The sequence below is a fragment of the Setaria viridis genome, chromosome 9 (genome assembly GCF_005286985.2).
Source record: "Setaria viridis chromosome 9, Setaria_viridis_v4.0, whole genome shotgun sequence".
In the NCBI taxonomy this organism is placed as follows: domain Eukaryota; kingdom Viridiplantae; phylum Streptophyta; class Magnoliopsida; order Poales; family Poaceae; genus Setaria; species Setaria viridis.
In genome coordinates this window covers 8,332,248-8,354,608 of record NC_048271.2, presented here as the reverse complement: position 1 = coordinate 8,354,608, position 22,361 = coordinate 8,332,248, and the positions used below count along the sequence as shown (strand labels likewise).

At 43.9% G+C, this 22,361-nt stretch overlaps 2 protein-coding genes across 4 annotated transcripts; both read right to left on the bottom strand.

The window, feature by feature from the left end:
* Positions 1-385: 385 nt before the first annotated feature.
* Positions 386-13,255, bottom strand: LOC117836595 (putative disease resistance protein RGA3). Its single transcript, XM_072291158.1, has 5 exons — positions 11,763-13,255; positions 4,144-5,328; positions 1,428-2,442; positions 1,046-1,330; positions 386-961 (listed from the first exon to the last, which is right to left on the bottom strand). Exons 1-4 carry the CDS (start codon positions 12,846-12,848, stop codon positions 1,326-1,328), a joined length of 3,291 nt encoding a protein of 1,096 aa, XP_072147259.1. The 5' UTR covers positions 12,849-13,255; the 3' UTR covers positions 386-961; positions 1,046-1,325.
* A 253-nt stretch (positions 13,256-13,508) lies between these two features.
* LOC117836593 (uncharacterized) lies at positions 13,509-21,758 on the bottom strand. 3 transcript variants are annotated; one of them, XM_034716055.2, is made up of 6 exons: positions 18,400-21,758; positions 17,935-18,033; positions 17,527-17,838; positions 15,292-16,077; positions 14,523-14,720; positions 13,509-13,925 (listed from the first exon to the last, which is right to left on the bottom strand). In XM_034716055.2, exons 1-5 carry the CDS (start codon positions 21,637-21,639, stop codon positions 14,523-14,525), a joined length of 4,635 nt encoding a protein of 1,544 aa, XP_034571946.1. In that variant the 5' UTR covers positions 21,640-21,758; the 3' UTR covers positions 13,509-13,925. The 3 variants fall into 3 exon arrangements, with proteins under 3 accessions (XP_034571946.1, XP_034571947.1, XP_072147258.1); XM_034716056.2 differs by lacking the exon at positions 15,292-16,077; XM_072291157.1 differs by lacking the exon at positions 13,509-13,925 and having other exon boundaries at positions 14,581-14,720; positions 15,272-16,077.
* Positions 21,759-22,361: the final 603 nt, after the last annotated feature.

Below are 22,361 nucleotides of genomic sequence, written 5' to 3'. Positions count from 1 at the left end.
AAATACGCCGATCAAACATATATGGATGGAGGGAGTAAACTGGTGATCATAATCATCACGCTGATCGAGATGATTCGGATGGCAAGTTATTAGAATTAAGGGATAATCTTCTAATTATAAATTATAGCAACCAAAGTAGGAAGGTCCTGTTTCGTAACTAGTCATATACGGAGTACTCCTACTTTGGTTCTATGAAACACGGTGCATAGGGTTTAGAAAGTTTTAGCACGTTCTAGTTGTGGCGTAAACTAAACTCACACCTAAACAAGTGTGACGCGCCTAGCTTAATTATGGTGTGGACATGGACTGATGGACCAAACAAGTCTGAAACATATATATCAGATTACATTTATTATAAATTTAAATACGTTCTAGAATATCGACGTAGTAAAAAAAAGATACTTTCATTAATAAACTCCATGTGAAATATATCTTCAGAGGTCCATCAGTCCGTGTCCACACCATAATGGACATGAATATAGTATATAGTAGCTTCAGTGCAAATTAATATAGTTAGTTCAGCTCCTATGCCATGCTAGCAGGGGAGACCTACGATTTGTCATGCTCGTTTGTTTGGCAGGCACGTCCGTGTTGCTGCAATCGTTGCAGTCTTGCAGAGTAGCTTCAGCTTTCCAGAGGATCCATGAGGGGGGGATGCAATTGTTATCTCGGCATCATAGAGCACGTCTGCAAATTCCTACACTCATTTCTTATCGAACATTCAAAAACACTGTAGAAAGTCTGACGAGCTAGCACGGACCAACCAAAAAGAAGAGATGGAGTGCAGACCTGCCTACAAATACGCCAACAAGAAAGTGCAAATCCTGGGAGCTAAATGTGCAAATCCCTTCCCTGCTGCCCTGCGTGCGCACGTTCAGTGCTTCAGCTCTCAGCACATCGCTCGTCCCCGACGCGTATTCGCTCCAACGAGTCCAAGGCCGCCCGTGCTGGCGCTCCCTTCCTGAGCGTCACAACAACTAGTTAGAGAGACGCTCGCGCCTTACTGCTGTATTATATTTTTCGCACACAAACATATACAACTTACGATTTTGAGGGACAGTATGCCACATTGCCACCACCCAATTGCGATGTGTTCTTCTCCTTCCTGGGTTTCTTTCTCCTGCGTTAACACGACAATGCTTTCCAGTTAGAATAGTCACAGCCAATTTGGCGTGTACAACTACAAGACCACTAGTATTTGGTGGATGGATTCGAATGCTCGTCCTGTCGTAACAGCCTGAAAGCTCCATCTGTTCCTTGCATTCTTACTATGTTCTGTTCCTGGACTCTGTTCTTCGTTCAGCTCGTCTACTTCTGCTTCATCTTCATCCTGTGCGCAGGTGAATTACAGTTAGAAATCCATTTTTACATGAGTGTACACACACACAGAGTTATAAAACCACCGAGTAGGTCGAAGATGAACTCACCTGTGGACTTGCCCAGGTATGCGTCGAATGAATACGGCTCCTTGGTACAGTAGATGTACCACTCGGCATCCTCATCTTCGTGCGATTGGTCGGCTTCCTCCGCTTCTGCTTCTATCTTGCGTCCATACGCCTTTAGTTGCTGGACATGCTGGATCTTTCCCCATTCGGAGGATTCATCTTGTAGTGCTATCAGTTTGAGCAATCTTCGGCTGCAATCTACACGCAATTTCTTTAGCTTTGCCTCTCGCAAGTATTCTGGGAGTGCTTCAGCACTCAAATCCCACCACTCAAGGCTTCGGAGGGATGGCAAACCGTCCAATTTTTCTAGTGCTGGGCAATTTTTAATGTCAATCCATTGCAAGCTTGGGTTGTTGCTGATCCTCTCCAGCCTTGGGTTGTCATATGACCAAACCTTGACTATTGAAGGGAAGTTCTCCACAGAGACCAAGAGCTTGATATCTGTTAGGCACAACTCTCTCAACCGGCATGCATGGTGTGCAAGCCCTGCAGGAAGATGTTGCAGTTTGCAGTTTCTGATTGTAAGCTCCTCTAGTGCAGGCATCGCTGGGACGTGCTGCTCCCACTCCCACTCCGTCCATCCCAGCATGCCTACAAAACCCACTTTTCTCAGCTTGGGAAAAGCAACACCAGCACCACGCGAAGTATGATGAGGCTGCCTCTTATTGTTCCGTGTTACTTTGCCATCGGCTTGACCACCCAAGGAGGGGAAGAGGAAATCATGCCCAACGCACTGGACAGACGGAGCACGTTTGACCCAATAATAATCAAGAAAGGGGAGCTGCCCCAATCCATTAGGTAGATGCATGCAGCATGCGTAGTCATCTAGCTGCAACCGCCTTAAGCTCCCAAAGGCTGACATGGTTCTCATCCACTGCGGTAGCCCACGTGCAAAGTAGCCTATGATATCAAGTTCTTCCATGCAAGTTGGAGGACACAGATTATCCAGCACCTCCTCTGTTCTCCTGTGTTCCTCCTCGCTAATGTTGCCTTCGACCTCCCCGTTGTCTCCTAGCCTGCTGATAAATACCAAATGTAACCATGTCAGGTGATGTTTACTGCTAAGGTTTGCTTTAGCAGCCATAGAACCGGAAGGTGCCTTCTCCAGACATCTTATTTCAAGCCTTTGGAGCTTCGACAGAGGTTTGAGTTCTTCTAAGCTGCACCAGCCACCTGTGCTCTCATCTGAATAATGTGTTGGAAACCCAGTTATTGTGACCAAATCTTCTAGTTTTCCCAAGCCACGAGGAATTGAAGTGATGGCCGTGTCGCTCAAGTTGAGTGACCTTAGGTTCCGCAGCTTTAGGATGCTGTTAGGAAGTTGATGAATATTTGCACACCTATCAAGGTCAATAGATTGTAGAAATTTTAGATCTCCTATGCCTTGAGGAATTGTGGATATGCTTGCGTTATAAATACACAAGTGTCTTAAATGTTTGAGGTGGCATATGGAGTCTGGCAGCTCAACTAGATCTACATCTATTAGATGTAGTACTCTTAGGCAAGAAAGGTTGTTCAACATATCCTTTAGCTCAACAGTGGTACTGCTTCCAGATATTATTAATGTTCTAAGCAAGGCTTGTTTTTGCAAAGTGTCATGCTCTACTGCCTTGTTTGAGATAGATAGGTGCCGAAGCTTTGCATTGCTAAGAGTTCTATTGACATCCTGCCCATCACTAATAAGTATCCCTTCATCTTTAATTATATACTGAGCGAAGGAACGGACAACATCGTGCATGCTGCATGCTATTGTACTATAGTAACTTTTGTTTGGTTCTAGAAGGTTTCTTGAAACCAATTCTTTGTAGTATTCTTCCCCCAACTTTTCTGGTGCCTTACATTGTACATGACCTGCTGCAATCCAAAGCTGGACTATTACTCCAATCGACATCAAGTTATCTTTAGGGATTAGCGAACAATACACAAAACATTGCTTCAAGTGTGAAGGCAAGTCTTCATAACTCAAATAGACCGCTTTATTAATATCTTCATCGATTCCTATTGTTGACCAAGTGCCGTGGCTACTAACATCCGTCCAAGCATCTCTTGTTCTATTTTTGCGGCGCAAGAGTCCTCCAAGAACCTTAACTGCTAACGGCAAGCAGTCACATCTTTCAACAATTTCCATCCCGATACTCTTCAATTCATCGACATCAGCTTCATCACTCTCATTCAAAACTACCTAGTATTGGGAAAAAATGCAGCAAGTTTGAGAGAGGAAATGGTGCTAGAATCGAAAAGCTCCTAATGGATTTTATGTTGTATCATAACTTGTGCAGGGGTTGTGTGTAGGGAAAAAGTTGAAGTGACTTCAATAGAGTCTAGACTCTAGAGCAACCATGGCTATTCCCAGTGGGGAATTTCATATTACGGTTTTTAAGAGTGGTATGTAATCGAAAGATGTTTGAGTGGATGTATGACACAAGATCTCCCAATGGACAGACGGAGCACGTTTGACCCAATAATAATCAAGAAAGGGGAGCTGCCCCAATCCATTAGGTAGATGCATGCAGCATGCGTAGTCATCTAGCTGCAACCGCCTTAAGCTCCCAAAGGCTGACATGGTTCTCATCCACTGCGGTAGCCCACGTGCAAAGTAGCCTATGATATCAAGTTCTTCCATGCAAGTTGGAGGACACAGATTATCCAGCACCTCCTCTGTTCTCCTGTGTTCCTCCTCGCTAATGTTGCCTTCGACCACCCCGTTGTCTCCTAGCCTGCTGGTAAATACCAAATCTAGCCATGTCAGGTGATGTTTACTGCTAAGGTTTGCTTTAGCAGCCATAGAACCGGAAGGTGCCTTCTCCAGACATATTATTTCAAGGCTTTGGAGCTTCGACAGAGGTCTGAGTTCTTCTATGCTGCACCAGCCACCTGTGCTCTCATCTGAACAATGTGTTGGAAACCCCCTTATGTTGACCAAATCTTCTAGTTTTCCCAAGCCACGAGGAATTGAAGTGATTGCCGTGTTGTTCAAGTTGAGTGACCTTAGGTTCCGTAGCTTTAGGATGCTGTTAGGAAGTTGATGAATATTTGCACACCCACGAAGGTCAATAGCTTGTAGAAATTTTAGATCTCCTATGCCTTGAGGAATTGTGGATATGCTTGTGCCAGAAAGACACAAGGATCTTAAATGTTTGAGGTGGCATATGGAGTCTGGCAGCTTGACTAGATTTATATCTTCTAGATGTAGTACTCTTAGGCAAGAAAGGTTGTTCAACAGATCCTTTAGCTCAACAATGGTGCTGCTTCCGAATAACATTAATGTTCTAAGCAAGGCTTGTTTTTGCAAAGTGTCATGCCCTAGTGCCTTGTTTGAGATAGATAGGTGCCGAAGCTTTGCAGTGCTAAGACTTCTATTGACATCCTGCCCATCACTAACAAGTATCCCTTCATCTTTAATTATATACTGAGTGAAGGAACGGACAACATCGTGCATGCTGCATGCTGCTCTACTATAGTAATTTATGTTTGGTTCTAGAAGATTTCTTGAAACCAATTCTTTGTAGTATTCTTTCCCCAACTTTTCTGGTGCCTTGTTGTGTACATGACCTGCTGCAATCCAAAGCTGGACCATTGTTCCTCTCATTATTAATTTACCTTTAGGGATTAGCGAACAATACACAAAACATTGCTTCAGGTGTGAGGGCAAGTCTTCATAACTCAAACAGACCGCTTTATTAATATCTTCATTGATTCCTGTTGTCGACCAAGTGTTGTGGCTAGTAACATCCGTCCAAGCATCTCTTGTTCTACTTTTGCAGCGCAAGAGTCCTCCAAGGACCTTAACTGCTAACGGCAAGCGGTCACATCTTTTAACAATTTCCATCCCGATACTCCTCAATTCATCGACATCAGCTTCATCACTCTCATTCAAAACTACCTATTAGAAAAATTGTAGCGTGTGTGAGAGAGAAAGTGGCGCTACAATTAAAAAAACTCAAGCGTATACAAACTATGCTGTGTTATAATGCATTGGATTTAGCAATAACTTAAACAGAGGTTGTCATAGTAGGTAAAACTAAAGTGGGTGCGCTAGAGCAACCAAATAGAACTTCACTCGACATCAGTAGAATGTTCGATCATTACACATGAGGCATGTTTTGGTAGGTTATATAGATTTCCATTTGGCACTAACACTACGGGCCGGCCCGAGCACGACACGAAGAAGCACGGCCCGAAAACGGCCCGGCCCGTGAACCATCGTGCCAGTGCCAGGCCCGGCACGGCGTTAGTGCCGTGTCTGGGCCGCCAATTCGGCCCGTAGTGCCGGCACGGGCACGGCACGCTTAATGGGCCGGCCCGCTTAAGGCACGGCCAAACGGCTATCAGCCGTCGGATCCGCCGCCCCCGCTCCATCCGACCGTTGGATCCGACCGTTGGCGGGGGCGCGTATATAAGCCGAGGCCGACGGCGCGCGACGCGGCGACGGTAACCCTAGCTCATTTGCGCCGCTCCTCTCTCTCTCTTCGCTCGCTCAGTCGCTCTCCTCTCTCTCCGACTCTCCGGCTCTCTCGCTCTCTGCCTCCCTCCCCGGATCCCCTCCCTTCTACCCTTCTCCTCCCCCTCCGGTGGCCTCCGGCCTCCGCCGGCACTTGCACACGGCACGGCCATGTATACTCCTATCACCTATGGCTATTCTTGATCTCGCATTCTCGCTTCGCGTCGTCCTTCTCGTCATCTCCGTGTCGGCCTCGCCAGGTCTCGGCCCCGCGTCGATCTCGCCGGATCCGCATTAGAACTCGCCGGATCCGTAGTCGGTCTCGCTGGATCTGTGCTTCGTCAACGTCGCCGGCGACTCCGGTGCTCCGGCTATCAAGGTAGGAAACCCTAACCCTAACCCTAACCCTTGCTCAATCGACCCCTTATCCCTAACCGGCTAATCCTAACTCTTCTTTTTGTGTAGCCGTTGAGGAACCGGGGCGCGGGCGTGTGACGATGGCCGGATCCGACGACGACGAGACGGTTCAGGGTGGGTCAAACCAAGAGAGACGGCTTTGCGGGTTGGCCGGAGATGATGACGAGGATGACATGCGCGAGGATGCCGCCGAGCTCTTCGGCCGTGTGGCTCAACCTCCCATCATCCTTGAGCCATGCGATGACCAAGCAGTGGACGGGGACAGGGAAGAGAACAACGGTAAGCGCTCACGCCCCTCTACCTCGGCCGTGTGGCTTGATTTCAAGAAGATATTCAAAATGGTGAACGGTAAGAAGGTAAGGTATGGAGCTAAATGCATCCATTGCTCTAAAGAGTACTCTGGGCGCTCTAGTGGTGGCACTGGTCACCTCACCCGCCATAGGGATAGATGCCCTAGAAGGCGTGAGAAAACTCACATGTCTCAGTCACAAATCTCTTTTAATCCTGATGGTAGTATTCGTAATTGGGAGTACTGTCCTATAGTTGCCCGTACTCAACTTGTTAGACTGCTTGCTAGGCTTGATGTTCCTGTCTCTTTGGGTGAATCTTATGCATTTGAAGATTACATTAGAACTGCTCATAATCCTAAATTTGTTTCAGTATCTAGGCAAACCACCACTAGAGACCTGCTAAAATACTTCAATGATTGCAAGGCTAAGCTTGTTGAGATTGTGAAATCTGCTGGTGTTAATTGTGTGTGTCTAACCTCTGATATTTGGTCTGGTAATGCCAAAGAGGACTACCTCAGTGTTGTTGCTCACTACATAAACTCTGATTGGCAACTAGAGAAGAGAGTGCTTGGTCTTAGGCTGATTGATTGTTCACACAATGGTCAAAATATTGCTGATCGTGTTGCATCTGTGCTTGATGACTATTGTTTGACTGAAAAAGTTTTTGCTGTTACTTTGGACAATGCATCATCTAATGTTTCAGCCATGCAAAAGCTTAGACCTGTTCTTTCTAAATATCTTGGTATTGAAGTTGTGGATGATGATAGGGATGACAATGCACATTCAATTAATTCTTTGTTCTTGCATCAGCGTTGTGCATGCCATATTATCAATCTGATTGTTAAGGAGGCTCTAACTGCTCTTAAGCCATTGATTGAGAAGTTTAGAATTGCAATATCTTTCTTAAACTCATCTAATCAGAGAATTGCTGCATATAAAAGTTATTGCATTGCCACTGGTGTTAGGCCTAGAAAGTTTCAGCTAGACATGGAAGTTAGGTGGAATTCTACATATCTAATGCTTAAGCATTTGTTTCCTCATAAGGTCCCATTCACAACTTTCATAGTTGCTCAATATCCTAGGGTTGAAGGTGATCAGTTGCTTTTATCTGATGATAATTGGGCTATGGCAGAAAAAGTGCTAAGATTTCTTGAACTTTTTTATGATGCTACAGTTACATTGTCTGGTGTGTACTATCCTACATCTCCACTTATGATTCATTATCTTGTTAAGATTGCTATGCACTTAAAGAATTATGCTAATGATACTCACATCAGACATGTGGTTCAACCTATGATAGACAAGTATAACAAATACTGGAGGGACATACCTTTGCTTTATTCTTTTGCATTCATCCTGGACCCTAGAGCTAAAATGAAAGGTTTCAATAGAGTGCTCAGGAGGTTGGGTACCCTTACCAGTACAGATTACAGTGCTTACCAGGTTAGCACTAGAGCTCGACTTACTGATGTCTACAACAAGTATGAGGAGAAATATGGAGGTGTTAGGTTGAGGAGGACTGTACCTCCTAACCTATCTGGTAAGAAAAGGTCTGCTTGGGATGAAATTTATGATGATGATGATGATGTTGGTTCTGCTGGTGGCATGCATTCTCTAGTTGCTACTCTAAGCATGGCTAGAGATACATCTGCAACTGCCCTTTTGCATGCTGCCAGTTCTTCAGGTGGTAATGTTTCTGAACTTGTTTCTTACTTGGACTGTGACACAGTGAATCATTTAGATGATGATTTTAACATCTTGAACTGGTGGCATCAACACAAACTCACATATCCAGTGTTGTCAACCATGGCTAAGGATATATTAACAGTTCCTGTTTCAACCATATCTTCAGAATCCACTTTTAGTATGACTGGCAGGATCATCGAGGAGCGGTGGAGGAAGCTAAAGCCTGAGATGGTGGAGATGCTCACCTGCATCAAAGACTGGGAGGCTGCAGAAGCAAGGCTGCAACACATGGTGGAGGACAAGGAACTTGAAGAAGCTTTTGAAGAACTTTATCTTGATTAGTTATCATTTATGTAATGGGACTGTAATATTAAGTACTGGACTCATGGACTGTGATGAACTTTATAATTGGAGCTGGGCTGTACTCTTTTTTCCTGTCTAGGGTTTCTCACAAGGGTGAGTTTTACCTAGATAGGTTTTTAATGAGGCAGCCATTGCACTAAAGCTCCCAATAAAATGTTATTTTGTTATCTCTATGACTGTGTGACTGGGTTGTGACTTGTGACTTTGTTACAAATTTGTGAATACAACAAGATAAGTTCTCCACTACTTGTGAATCTTAATAGTTTTGGATTGTGCTTGTAATTCTGTGTATTGTGGACTTGTGGTAGGCACACTTAGTGCCAGGGCCGGCACGGGCACTGCAGTGCCGCCGTGCCCTGTGGCCCGGCACGGCACGCTAACTGCCTGTTAGTGCCGTGCCTGTGCCGACAGTTAGGCACAGCGGCACTACACGGCACGGCACGGTTAAGTACTCGTGCCAGATAGTGCCGTGCCATATAGTGCCGTGTCAGATAGTGCCCGTGCCAGTGCCGTGCCGGGCGGCCCGGATGGCCAACTATAGTAGGTTAAGAGCGAACGATAAAGGCTCACAAGACAATGGCATCAACGCTATGCCACATAGCATGCGTGCAGGAGACCAAGTTAAGTAACATCGACCAATTCACGGCAGCCTACCTGGGCAGGCATCATCTGAACAAATTTGAATACAAGCCTGCAGAAAGACGGAGCGGCACTAGAGGGGGCATCCTACTACTATGGAATGACAACTATGTCGACATAAGCGACATTTCAATTAGCGAATTTCACATAACTGCAACAGCCAACTTACGCGAACAACCAATTAACTTCCGGCTAAATATGGCCCTCAAGACAAACCAAAAAACAAGCTTTTCTCCAGGAACTCACAAACATCAAGCCCCTGAATGGAACTCCTTGGCTTCTGCTTGAAGATTTTAATCTCATCTACAAAGCCAGTGACAAGAATAACTGCAACCTCAACCTTAACCTTATGCGTCACTTCAAGTATGGTGGGAGGACAGGGCAAGAACGACAGGGATCTCGCACACTAGGTCTGCACTCTCTAATCATTTTAGTTTGCTGGGAAGTGTGGTTAGAATGCAACTCCCGCATATTTTAGAGAGTTGAAGCACCGCCGTTTAGGATTGCCACAAAGATCAGAGACGAAGCTAAGACATGGGTTCTAGCTGGGCTAAGAATTTGGCACGCTTATTGTGTAGAGCGTGACCTTTTTGAACTTACATACCCCGCTGTAAATCTCCGGCCATTGGCCGTCTTCTCTTCTCAATCTTATCTTACTATTACTAATTGGAGGCTCCTTTTGAAGCCTCCAGGTGAAGCCACCTAGGATTCCTAGGTGGACACTCTAGAAAAAGAGAGAAATCCTAGAAATTCTCACAAAAAAGCAAAACATCCGACCATTGATCTATAGATTCAAATCATCATAGCCATTAAATCTATTATGTTTTCTAAAAAATTACCCACCTATGCCATTATGAAAATAACCTAAAGTAACCCCCTAAATCTATATATAAATTACCCACCTCTGCCATTATATAAAATAAACTAAAGTAACCCCCTAATCTTCATCAAAATTACTCACTTATGCCATTATAAACAATATTTAAAATAACCCCCTAATTTGCAACCAAATTGCCCACCGCTAGTACTTAAAAACTTAAAGTAACCTGTTAAATTTGCATCTATATTACCCACACATGCCATCATTAAAAATAACATGATAACCCTACATTTGAATCAAATAACCTTAATTAAAATATACAACAATATATGATTCTAAATCGTCTATATCTTGCACTATTGGTATATGATATAAAATTAAGGTCTATACACATGATGTGTCACCATTTATAAAGATATAGAGGAAGTGATGAGAATATAGATTTCTATGTTAAAATTGTATCACAAACTTAGGGTTCATTAAACAAATTCAAACGCATACCTATGATGCAAAGTGAAAAGTTAAAGATTATAAATGTGGATGAAAATATTATAGAGTAATTACTAACTAAAATCTATGACAATTAGATGAAGATAATAAGTATATATCTATTGTGTTTGAATATTTAACAAACGAGAGGTAGCTTATGGTAATATTTTTGAGCAATGTAGTTCCATTTTTTTTCATTGGAGACTCCGCATTAGTTCCCATGAGACAAGCTAGAAAAAAAAGAGACAAATTCTCATAAAAATCAAAAATATCAAACACCAATCCTATAAACTCTAATAATCATAGCCATTAATCTATTATATTTTCTAAAAATTTACCCACCACTATCATTGTGAAAATATTCAAAAATGAGCTCTAAACCTATATCTAAATTACCGAGCTCAGCTATTATAAAAAATAATCTAAAGTAATCCCATAATCTTCATCGAATTTACTAATACATATCATTATAAAGTATAACTTAAAAAGTCATTCTAAAATTTTATCTATATTACCCACGTAAGTTGTTATTAAAAATAACCTAAAATAAATATCTAAATCTTAATCTAATTATCTTCATGCGCATCATGCATAAATGTCAAAAATAAACTAATATATGATTCTAAATTACCTATTTATGTCATTATTAATATAAAAATACTAAGTTAAAGTATATACAAGTGTCACCATTTAGACCATTTATGTATGTACGTCAGGAATCGATGAAAAATATTGATTTGTATGCTAAACATAATGTATGGAGGATTGGAGGTGCGATACAAAATGGAAAAAGTATGAATATGGATGAAAAAGTGCATAGAGTAATTATTAATTAAAAATCAATCACAATTGGACAAAGATAGGTACATATCTATATAAGTATTATGTTGACGTATTGAAAAAAATAAGAGAGTAGTAGGTAATCAATTTTGATTATTAGCTAGGAGTTTAATTTCTAAATAATTTTCAAATACAATAGCTTCTAAAAATATTAGCCCGTGCGGGAGCACGGGTTGATGGACTACTTAATATAATAGACAGCTCTCCTGCCTCGTTTCCATAAAAATTGCAGCGGAGAGCGGAAAAGAGAAAGGATGCCGAAACTCCAAGGGAGAAAAAAAAAAGAAAAGGAAGAAGACTAAAAGTGATGCTATATGTGAGTTATTACTGACCTGGTTCTTTAGTAAAATCCAAGCATCTTCTGTTTGCAGCTTGTCAACTCGATGAAGATGTTGAGCTTTCATCCCATAAGCAACTCCATCGTTTCTTGTGGTCACCATGACACGACTACCTGAAGCACCATGACTGAGTGGCACTCTCAGCAGGTCATTCCACACCTTTTCGCTCCACACATCATCCATCACCAACAAAAACTTTTTCTTTTGCCGAACCGTGTCCTTCAAAGCACGCTCGAGCAAGTCCTTATTTCCAACAAAGCCTTCATGTTTGGCACCAAAAGAAGCTAGAAGACTTTGTAGGACACTAATCTCATTGACCTCCTGGTTAACGCTCAACCAGATCCTGTCCTCAAAGTTCTCCTCCACCCTACTATCACCGAAGACCATCCGAGCAAGAGTGGTTTTACCTATCCCACCCATTCCTGTGATTGCAAGATCAACAATCACATTGTTGCTATTTAATCCTACGCGAGAGTCCACATTCCTGATGAGTAGATCAACGATTTTCTTGGTATCCTCCTCGATCTTCTCGCCGACAACATCAGACTTGATAATGATCGATCCAGTCTTTGTATTACTATTGGACCAAGGATTGATGGCATTGTTGATGGAATAACCTGAGGAGTTAATTGCTTGCTTGATGAATCCAAAGCGGGAGCTTCTCTTCTCAAGATCTTCCAGTCGCTTGTTGAGCGCTTGGATCTTCTTCCCGATCTCGTGTGCAACCACGGGGTTGCGGAAGCAAAAGAACATCGCGGGGATGTTCCAGCACCCTGAAGTGGCTTTTCGAGCAGCAGCTGAAGAAGAGGGATCTTCTCCGCCCTCCATGATCTGGCAGAGGTCAAGGATGTCATCGGCGTCGTACATGACATCCTTGAGCTCCCTCACCCACCGCTCCACAGTCGAGTCACGGATGCGCCTCCTCTCAGCATCTGCCAGAATGCTGCTCAGGTCGCCGAGCGTGGTCTCAAGCTTGGTGATCTCACCGGGTACGCCAAGAAGCATCTCCACTTCGCCCTTCGCGATGCCGGCTAGGATGCTCGCCAGCTTGGACGCGAACGCGTCCAGAACCGCCGCCATGACCGGGGGATGGGGTACTATTAGCGACAAGAAAAAATGAGGGGTGGGGGGTTCCAAAGTGTATGCTTCTACTCCGTGCTGATTGCGGAATGCTTTGTAGAGAGGTGATCCTAATCGCTTGATGCGTGACTGCAAATGCGAACGGCCAACCCGGGTCCCAGGATTATTTGTAATCTGAATTCTCAGGCAGAGGGATCTGATTCCGCCGTAGCCACTTGCAACCGCAATAATTCAGGTTCGCATGATCGTTCATGGTTTAGGTATCGATCTTTTGAGGAGCACCGTCTCTCACATGATTGCGAGCATCTTTACTTTCCTTGGAACTTGGGCAATGTGCAGGTGCGTGTCGCCAACGTGCGTCTCATGAGTGCTGTGCACGACGACGACGACGATACCTAACAACCATTTGAAAATTGGGAATCAATCAGACCAAATCAAATTATTCCGCACAGCGTAATACTACCATACCCTTAGGCAAGACCAGAGCTCCAAGCCTGGACACGCGCAGAAGACTCTTGAACTCGCAGCATCGATCGAACGGCTTGACCACCGTTCGGTTTGGCCAGCAGCCTGACCCAACCATAACCAACAGTCCAACACATGCATGCTTATCAGGGGACAACAGAAAGTAAAGGCCGCGACTTGAAGATCCAAACGACAAATAAAACGATGGAGATCGCACGTTACCAAAGATGGTCTGATATTTTAATCTTGCCATGATCACAATCTTCGGTCGGTCAGTGCAGGCATCTAGAGCTGCATGCTAAGTACGTGGTTCGCAACCTCAAGTTAACAACACAGGGAGGTCGCAGCAACGTTATATGGCATATGAGCGACTGGGAGTTGGGAGCCACCACAGTTCACATCTGGTACGAGAACTCTAACGACAGATAGGGGGCAGAAATTCGACGCAAACGTGGTAGAATAATCAATCTCTTCACAGAAGACTAGGGTTGAAGCTACGTCGTCCCTCCAATCATTTTCTGTTCCATCATCAGAACTTCCTCCACTCATCAGCCACAGCCAGTCATATCCCCCACCTGAGTCAGCTACAGAAGTGGTAGTGGTGAAACGGTCCTGCAAACAAGGCAATCAAAAACACCAGGGTAACCAGTCAGATGAGGGGGCAAAACAATGAAGGCTGCCGTGCAGTTTCCACAGGTCAGTTGCAGCAGCTTATTTGCTGTGCAAATATCAGCTACCGCCCTCTGATGATTCAAACGCAATACAAACGGAGACCAACTTTAATTATGGGCCATGTTGCATAAAAGACGAGACAAGGTGTCCAAACCAGCAATGCCAGAAGGGATTTCCTAGTGCCATTCTTGTATGTCAGTTGCCAGGTAAATAGCATATGCAGTACCCAGAAAGGGACACTACAAGAGAGTAATAAACTCAGATGCTATGTGCCTATATTATCATGCAATAATTTAAAGGTAGTTGCCAATATTAGGGTAATAGTAACCACTTGCCACAAAGTAGAATTGATTTAATCCATGCATGTATACTTTTTTCCCAAACACACACCTGCCTCCATCCATTTCATCTTTTTCCTTAACTGCTAGGCTGTATTTATATGAAAATTTCATACACAAAACAAACCCCCAAGGGTGTAACCATATTTATGTGAACATTTGATACCAAGGGGAAAAAAAGAACCACAACGGTGTGTACCTATTTGTTTGAAAGATGGTCTGTCGGATGATGGAATATGCAGCTCTTCTGAAATTTACAGTAGCCATGCTTCATGTAGTGAGAACACTCAGGTTCACCAGGCCTTTGAGGATATATTGTCTTTTCCTGTTGTTGCAGAACATTCTCAGACTTTGTGTCAAAATCATGCTCATTGTCAGTACCATCATCAATGGCTTCCTGAAACAACACAGAGCCACAATTCAGATACCAGAACAGCACGGTGCCACAGTTCAGATACCAGAAAGGAACGATAAAACATGTATTTTAGTTGAAATCACAATGTGACAATTTGTGAGCACACAAATTCTACAACCCTTAGATGCCATTTAGGAATAACATTTGTTATTCTTTGCATAAACATCAAATCAGGAATGAAAGTACAGATCATAATGCTTGAAAAAGAAGCTCGTGTATGCTTTCTTATCTCCATTACAGATAATCAAATCATCAGTATAGCTATAGTTGGAAACCATTTTTTTTTGAGTAACCAATTAAAGGAACTCAGAATTCCTAAGATAATTTCAAAAGGTGTTCAATTATTAGCTTGTGCCTTTTTCAATGCTTCAGAAAAAATAATATTATCAATAGGTACTACTGCCAAATAAAAGGGAAGAGAGAAGAACTACTACCAAATAAAAGGGAAGATAAAAGAACTACTATATTGCTAATACAATGACCTGTAGGTCTCCTGCACGTTCATGTAAAAAAACATGACTGAATGAACTAACCATCACTAAAAAATGCATACCCCTGTGGTTGCACACCGATCTTTCGGATGAGAAAATTCACAAGCTGATCCAAATTGGCATGTCCCAGTTTTCATGTAGAATGGGCATGCTGCCGGACGCCACCCACTTGAAAGTATATCTTTTGGATGATTGAATATGCATGCTGATTGAAATTTACATTTCCCAAATTGCATGTAGTACCGGCAATCTGGTTCACCAGGCCTCTCAGGACATTTTTGTTGCTGGTACATATGGTCCTGTAGCGTGATTCTAGCTGCTGGATGGTGTTCGTTAGCAACCAACCTTTTTGGACTTGCTGGGCCCTGCATGCTTGGGATTCTAGCTGCTGGATGGTGTTCGTTAGCAGCAACAGACCTTTTTGGACTTGCTGAGCCCTGCATGCTTGGGGTTAAATCCTTTGGGTGGTGAAATTTACAGTCTGCCCTAAATTTACAGGACCCAGTTTTTATATAGAAGGGGCATTCAGGTTCACCAGGTCTGTCAGGATAAACCTTCAGTTCTGCCAGTGGCGGGTCTCTTTTTGGAAGGTATCTACTTTGGAACTTGTCTTTTGAATGGTATCTACTTGGGAATTTGTCTTTTGGATGGTGTCTACATGGGAATTTGTCTTTTGGATGGTAATATTGGCATGCTGATTCAAACTTACAATTACCAAATCTCTGAAGGAAAGGGCATTCAGGCCTCTCAGGATAGTCCACGTGTTCCTGCTTGCACAAAGGCCCACCTGAACTGTCTGCCGAACAGCAGCCATCAGAATCATCTGAAGCAGATGACCAATCGGGATCCTACTCGAAGCAGATGAGAAAAAAAACTGTTAAGAATGCATTGCCATAGCCATAGTTTACAAGAGTATCAGGTGGCCTTCCAAAATTGCAACAGCGATAAATCTACTTTTCAATTGATTATAAAGAATCTATGTCTAATGCAATGATCTAATAGAAGCATGCAAAATTGTGAAACGCATTGGCTCAGGTGCCAAATCCATATGAAGAAGAAACAGCAAGTCCCTAAGATGGTTCAAAAAAAATTGCAAAAGTCCATTTGCTGCATCATGGACCTTAGGCAATGCATGGCATACCATACACCACATGAGAATAATAGCAAGGTAGTGGATTAGAGATAGGAGCCTAGATAACCTTCCCAAATTTTCGAGTATTATAGTCTGTTCAGAGGAGATATGCTATCTCCTTAGCTAAAATATGGATTGTTAGGGGGGCTCCTGTTCAGGAGGAAGACAAGGATCCCTTTTAACCCTCTCTGTCCTCATGTATCTCCATCTGTTTTTCATGTAGATAATAGATTCTATTCCCACACACCAGATATTGTATCCCTGCTGCAAGCTTCTTCTCCCTCTGCTAGATTGCTGCACAGAATCCAATCTACCCGAGTTCTCATATTCCTACCCATCTACTTGTTCATCAGTCCGTAACATCCTACGGCGGTTTTTAACTAAATATACCCTAATGCACTACATCAAATTCAAATTTAGGTTATGATAGACCATGTTTTTAGAGTAGCCGCAGCTCTGAAAAAGTACAAAACTTCAACCAGTGCTAAGGTAAGGAAAACACAAGTAAGAAGTCCCTCAGACTATAAAATAAAACCCCACCCACACCCAAACTTAAGCATTGAACCTGCAACTGTAAAGGGTAGTAGAGCAATCCATCATGTTTGCACTAGCCCACATTAAAAGGATTTGCAAATTTGCACCAATATAAACTCAAGGGTGATGGTAGCCTATTAAGAAAATGAACTTGGAGAGCATATCTAATATCTAAACTTCTTCCTAAAAGAATGCCATACAGAAACAGCATACAACTATACAAGGGTGGTGGTAGCCTATTAAGAAAATGAACTTGGAGAGACCTAAGATTAGTCATATCAGATATTCAGAATGCCTTTTTAAAGAAAAGTTCAGGCCTATATGTTCAACTCAAGCATCGACTGAAAATAACATATTAATTTTCCAGATTCAACAAATATAGGAAGATACACAGACAAATGTTTGTATGATCAACAGCATCATAAAAATACATGTGAGCAGTATGGCATGGTTTTTTGGTCATGTGGCTTGGTTTTGGATCCATATATAAGCAGATATGCTGGGATAGAAAAATAAAGAAACATCTGCTCTTTCTCAAAAACATATAGCTGCATTCCAAGATACGGAGAGATAAATTCTTAAATCTACCATGACATATAATGTACAATAGCTATAGAATGTATGGATGTACCTTCTTCACCTTCATTTCTTTTTCTTCTGTACAAGGAGGCACATTCTGAGGAGGTAAAAGCATTCGAAGTATGTTTGGAGGAAGAATCTCTGAGCCATTTGGAGGAAGAATCTCTAAGCCAGATGATATATCATTTATGGTTGCATGCTCAGTTGATTTCTTTGAGTGCGGTGACGATTGCAAGTTAGTATCATCCCACCCTGTTGGCATGTGGAGTTGAGCATCAAGGACTTGCTCTGGATGGTTGAAACAACATTTCTTTCCATATCTGCACGTACCATTACGCATGTAATAGGTACACTTCCTTGCTCCCTGATCAAAGAATAAAATTTAGCTTGAGCAGCTTTAAATGCGAGCATAAGTTTCTCAACCAACTTAGATTAATACAAGGGAACAGGAAAACCATACTTCTCGAATGGGAAGGCCAACACGATTCAGTTCCAGAAATTCAACTTCACGATTTCTTTGTTCAGATGGGAAATTTGAAACTTCCAGTTTTGCTTTGAGCTGCAGTGATGAAAACACATTTCAATGTCAAAAACAGGACAAGTATGGCAGATAATACCAGATAAGCAAATGAAAAACAAAGCACTAAACAGATACATCCCAACTTTCTGATGTCCACATCAGTATATATCAGTATATCACACGTCCTGCAAATACTGGTCAGCACTGAAATCTTAATATCATGCCCTTCAAATTTAGATGAAGATAATAAATATGGAAGGACAAAGATGCATGCGAACATGTAGAACAAGTCAAGAAGAGAGAGATGTTCATTATATTAGATGGTTGGTTGTTATCTCATTAACAAGATGAAATAAGGATGTCACTGAAAAGCCAAAAGAGAGAAGAAGTTGACACCAATTTTACCTGTGGATGATTGAAGTGGCATGATGACCCATATGAGCAGCTCCCGTTTAACATGTAAAAACGGCAGTTCAGTTTACCAGGCCTCTGTGGGTATCCTGCAGAGAAACCAATATTCTCCCTCCTTGCCTCCTGATCTTCCTCAGCATAACCATACGTTCTTGTTCTCAGTTGATCACTGGTGCATTGCTCCACCACCTTATCTTGATCTTGTACAGAAACACCATCCTCAACTTGATCTGCCACCACAATGTCCTCCTCTTGCAAAGATTCCACAGCAATGTCAACCTTGGCTGCACCCAATATGCTAACAACACCTTCTTGCTCCACCACTTCCTGATCTTCTGCAGCATTATCATCTGTGGTTGTTCTCTGTTGATCACTGGTGCATTGCTCCATCACATTACCCTCATCTCGTACAGAAATGTCAACCCCACCTTGCTCTGCAGGCACCACATCCTCATCCTCTTGTGACTCCACACCACTGCCATCCTTAGCTGCACCTTGTTTGCTAGTGGCATCTTCCACACCATTCTCATCGTTGGTTGCTCTTGATTCGTCGCCTGCAGATTGCTCCACTTCCTTGTCTTGATCTTCAACAGTAGTGCCACCTGCAGTCGCACCCCTTTCAAAAACAGCACCTTCTTTCTCCACCACCTCTTGGCATTCTACCACATTATCTTCCATGGTTGTTCTTTGATCACTGGTGTATTGCTTCACCACATTACCCACATCTCGTACGGAGATGCCATCCCCACCTTGCTCTGTAACCACCACGTCCTCCTCTTGTGAATCCACACCACTGCCATCTTTGATTACACCTTGTTTGTCAATTATATCTTCTTGATCCACCTTCTCGTTATCTTCCACACCATTCTCATTCTTGGTTGATGTCAATTCGTCACCAGAAGAGTGCTCTACTTCCTTCTCTTGATCTTCAATATCAATGCCATCCGTGGTCACAACCCCTTCAACAACAGCACCTTGCTCCCCAATCTCTTGATTTTCTGCAGCATTATCATCAGTGGTTGCTCTCAGTTGATCAATGGTGTACTGTTCCACATTACTCACGTCTGGTAGAGATATGGCATCCCCACCTTGCTCTACAACCACTACGATGTTCTCCTCTAGTAACACCACACCATTGCCATCCTTGATCACACCATGTTTGTCAATGACATCTTCTTGATCCACCATCTTCTCGTTAACTTCCACAGCATTTCCATCCTTGGTTGCTCTTGATTCGTCACCAGCAGATTGTTTCACTTCCTTCTCTTGATCTTCAACAGCAATGTCATCTGTTGCCGCATCCCTATCAACAATGGCACATTCTTCCTCCACCACCTCTTGACCTTCTGCAGCGTTATCAACCACGGTTGTTTTTATTTGACCACTGGTGCATAGCTCCACCACCTTATCTTGATTACGTACAAAAATGTCACCCTCACATTGCTCTGCCACCATTACATCCTCCTCTTGCAATTCCACAATAAAGCCATCCTTGGCTGCATTCAGTACGCCAACAGCACCTTCTTGCTTCACCGGCCTCTCCTTTTCTTCCACAACATTGCCATCCTTGGCTACTCTTGATTCATCATTGGTGCATTCTTCTATAGCTTCCAAAGTAGTGTAATACTCAGTTGCCCCTTCTTGCTCCAGTACTTCTTGATCTTGCGCAGCATTATCATCTGCGGATGCTTTCAATTGATTACCAGTGAACAGCTCCACCACCTTATGCTGATCTTGCACAGAAATGCTGTCCTCACTTTGCTCTGCCACCACCACATCCCCCTCCTCTTGTGATTCCCCAGTAGCACAATCCTTAGCTGCATACAGAATGCCAACAGCAACTACTTGCTCCGCCACCTTGTCCTTTTCTTCCACAACATTGCCATCCTTGACTGCTCTTGATCCATCATTAGTGCATTGTTCTACAGCTTCCACAGCAATGTAATACTCAGTTGCACCTTCATGCTTCATCACGTCTTGATCCTGTGCAGCATTATCATCTGTGGCTGTTATCAATTGATCACCAGAGCACTGATCCACCACCTTATGCTGATCTTGTACAGAAATGACATCCTCATCCTCCTCTTGCTCTGCAACCACCACATCCTCCTCTTGCAATTCCACAGGAGTACCATCCTTGGCTGCATCCAGTAAGCCAGGAGCACCTTCTAGTTCCACCGCCCTCTCCTCTTCTTCCACGATATTGCCATCTTTCACTTCTTTTGACCCATCATTGGTGCATTGTTCTACAGCTTCCAGAGTAGTGTAATACTCGGTTGCCTCTTCCTGCTTCACCAAATCTTGATCTCGCCCAGCATTATCCTCTGTGGTTGTTCTCAATTGATCACCAGTGCACAGCTCCACCACCTCAAGTTGATCTTGTACAGAAATGACATCCTCACCTTGCTCTGCCACCACCACATCCTCCTCTTCCTCTTGCGATCCCACAGCAACACCATCCTCGGCAGCATCCAGTATGCTAACAGCACCTTCTTGCTCTGTCACCTTCTCATTTACTTCCACAGCATTGTCATCCTTGACTGCCCTTGTTTCATCACCAGCACATTGCTCTACTGCAGCGTTGTTACTCTGATCTTCCACTACAGCAGCACAATCCTCAGTGGCCCCTTCTTGCTCCACCACCTCCTCTTGATCTTGGACCATGCAACCGTCCACGGCTGCCCCCAATTCATCACCTTGGCACTGCTCCCCCTCCTCCTGACCAAGCAAAGAGAAATCATTTCTGTTCGCAGAGCACTCATCAACAGCAAGACCTTCCTTCTCCCGATCTTCAGCTGTAGGCCACACTTGCTCCTCCGCCGGTACTAGCCCTAGATCCTCCTCCCCCATACCTGCGCCAAGCCCAGCAACCCGATCCTCCCCGTGCTGAGGCTGGAGAGAAACCAATGGGGGCAGGTGGGGGCTGCTGATGGCCGACGCCGCGTCGGAGGCAGGGGTGCCGCTGCCGTCGGCGGGGGTAGCGGGGCCCGCGTGGAGCAGGAGCCCGAGGCCCACGTTGGGCGCCGGCGGCTTGGGGCTGGAGAACCGGCCGATCGCCGCGGAGAGAGAGGCGGGGAGAGGAATGGAGGCGAAGAGCCTCCTCCCGAGGCCACCGCCACCGCCACCAGCAGCAGCGGCGGGCTTGGGCTTGGAGGTGGGCGACGGCGACGAAGGCGGCGGATCCGCGGCCCCCAGGGCGTCCTTGTACTCGTCCTCGTCCTCCACCCCAGCCATGGCGGCGGCGGGGGGAGCGCGGAGAGAGGAGGGGAGGGAGGAGAAAACCCTAAACCCTCGATCAGTGTGGAAGCTCACGACACGCAACCACCCCTCGTCTGGCTGTCACCCACTCACGCTTTCCTCTCCTCGGTTACTTTTGTAGGAAGGAGAGCACAGCGAATGGGCTTCGTGGGCCGTGGGCCGCGGTTTCGTATTGGTTGTATAGGGATTTGTATGGAATGTTGTTACCACGAGATCGTCTTGGATCTGTCGCCTTGGTAAGCTAAACTTGTGACTTGTATGTCTAGGGCTTGGATTATTTAATTTCAAAATGCATGCTTCATCTCGGATTCGGGTCTTTTAGTTTGATTAGCTTCGTTTGCTATTGCTCTGATCGGATTTATGAGCCTCCTAAACCAAAAATTTTTATCTTTGACTAAGGATTGACAATACTAAGTTTCATTATGGAACAATAGTTTCATTAATATACAAGTATTTTTATTTAAGATAGATATTTTTATGGATATTGTTAGCCAAATGCCACTTTGTAGACACTATCGATATTTTTTATGCTCTTATATTTCTACTTGAATGAAGTGTCCAGGAATTTTTTTTTATACGGAAAATGACCAGGGATTTGGTATCAACGAGATCGAGAGAGGAGAGAATAATACCATAGCTGGGGGCCATTCCATCAATAAAATATATGATGGCCTGCGCTGTTGCGCGTAGGCCCAACA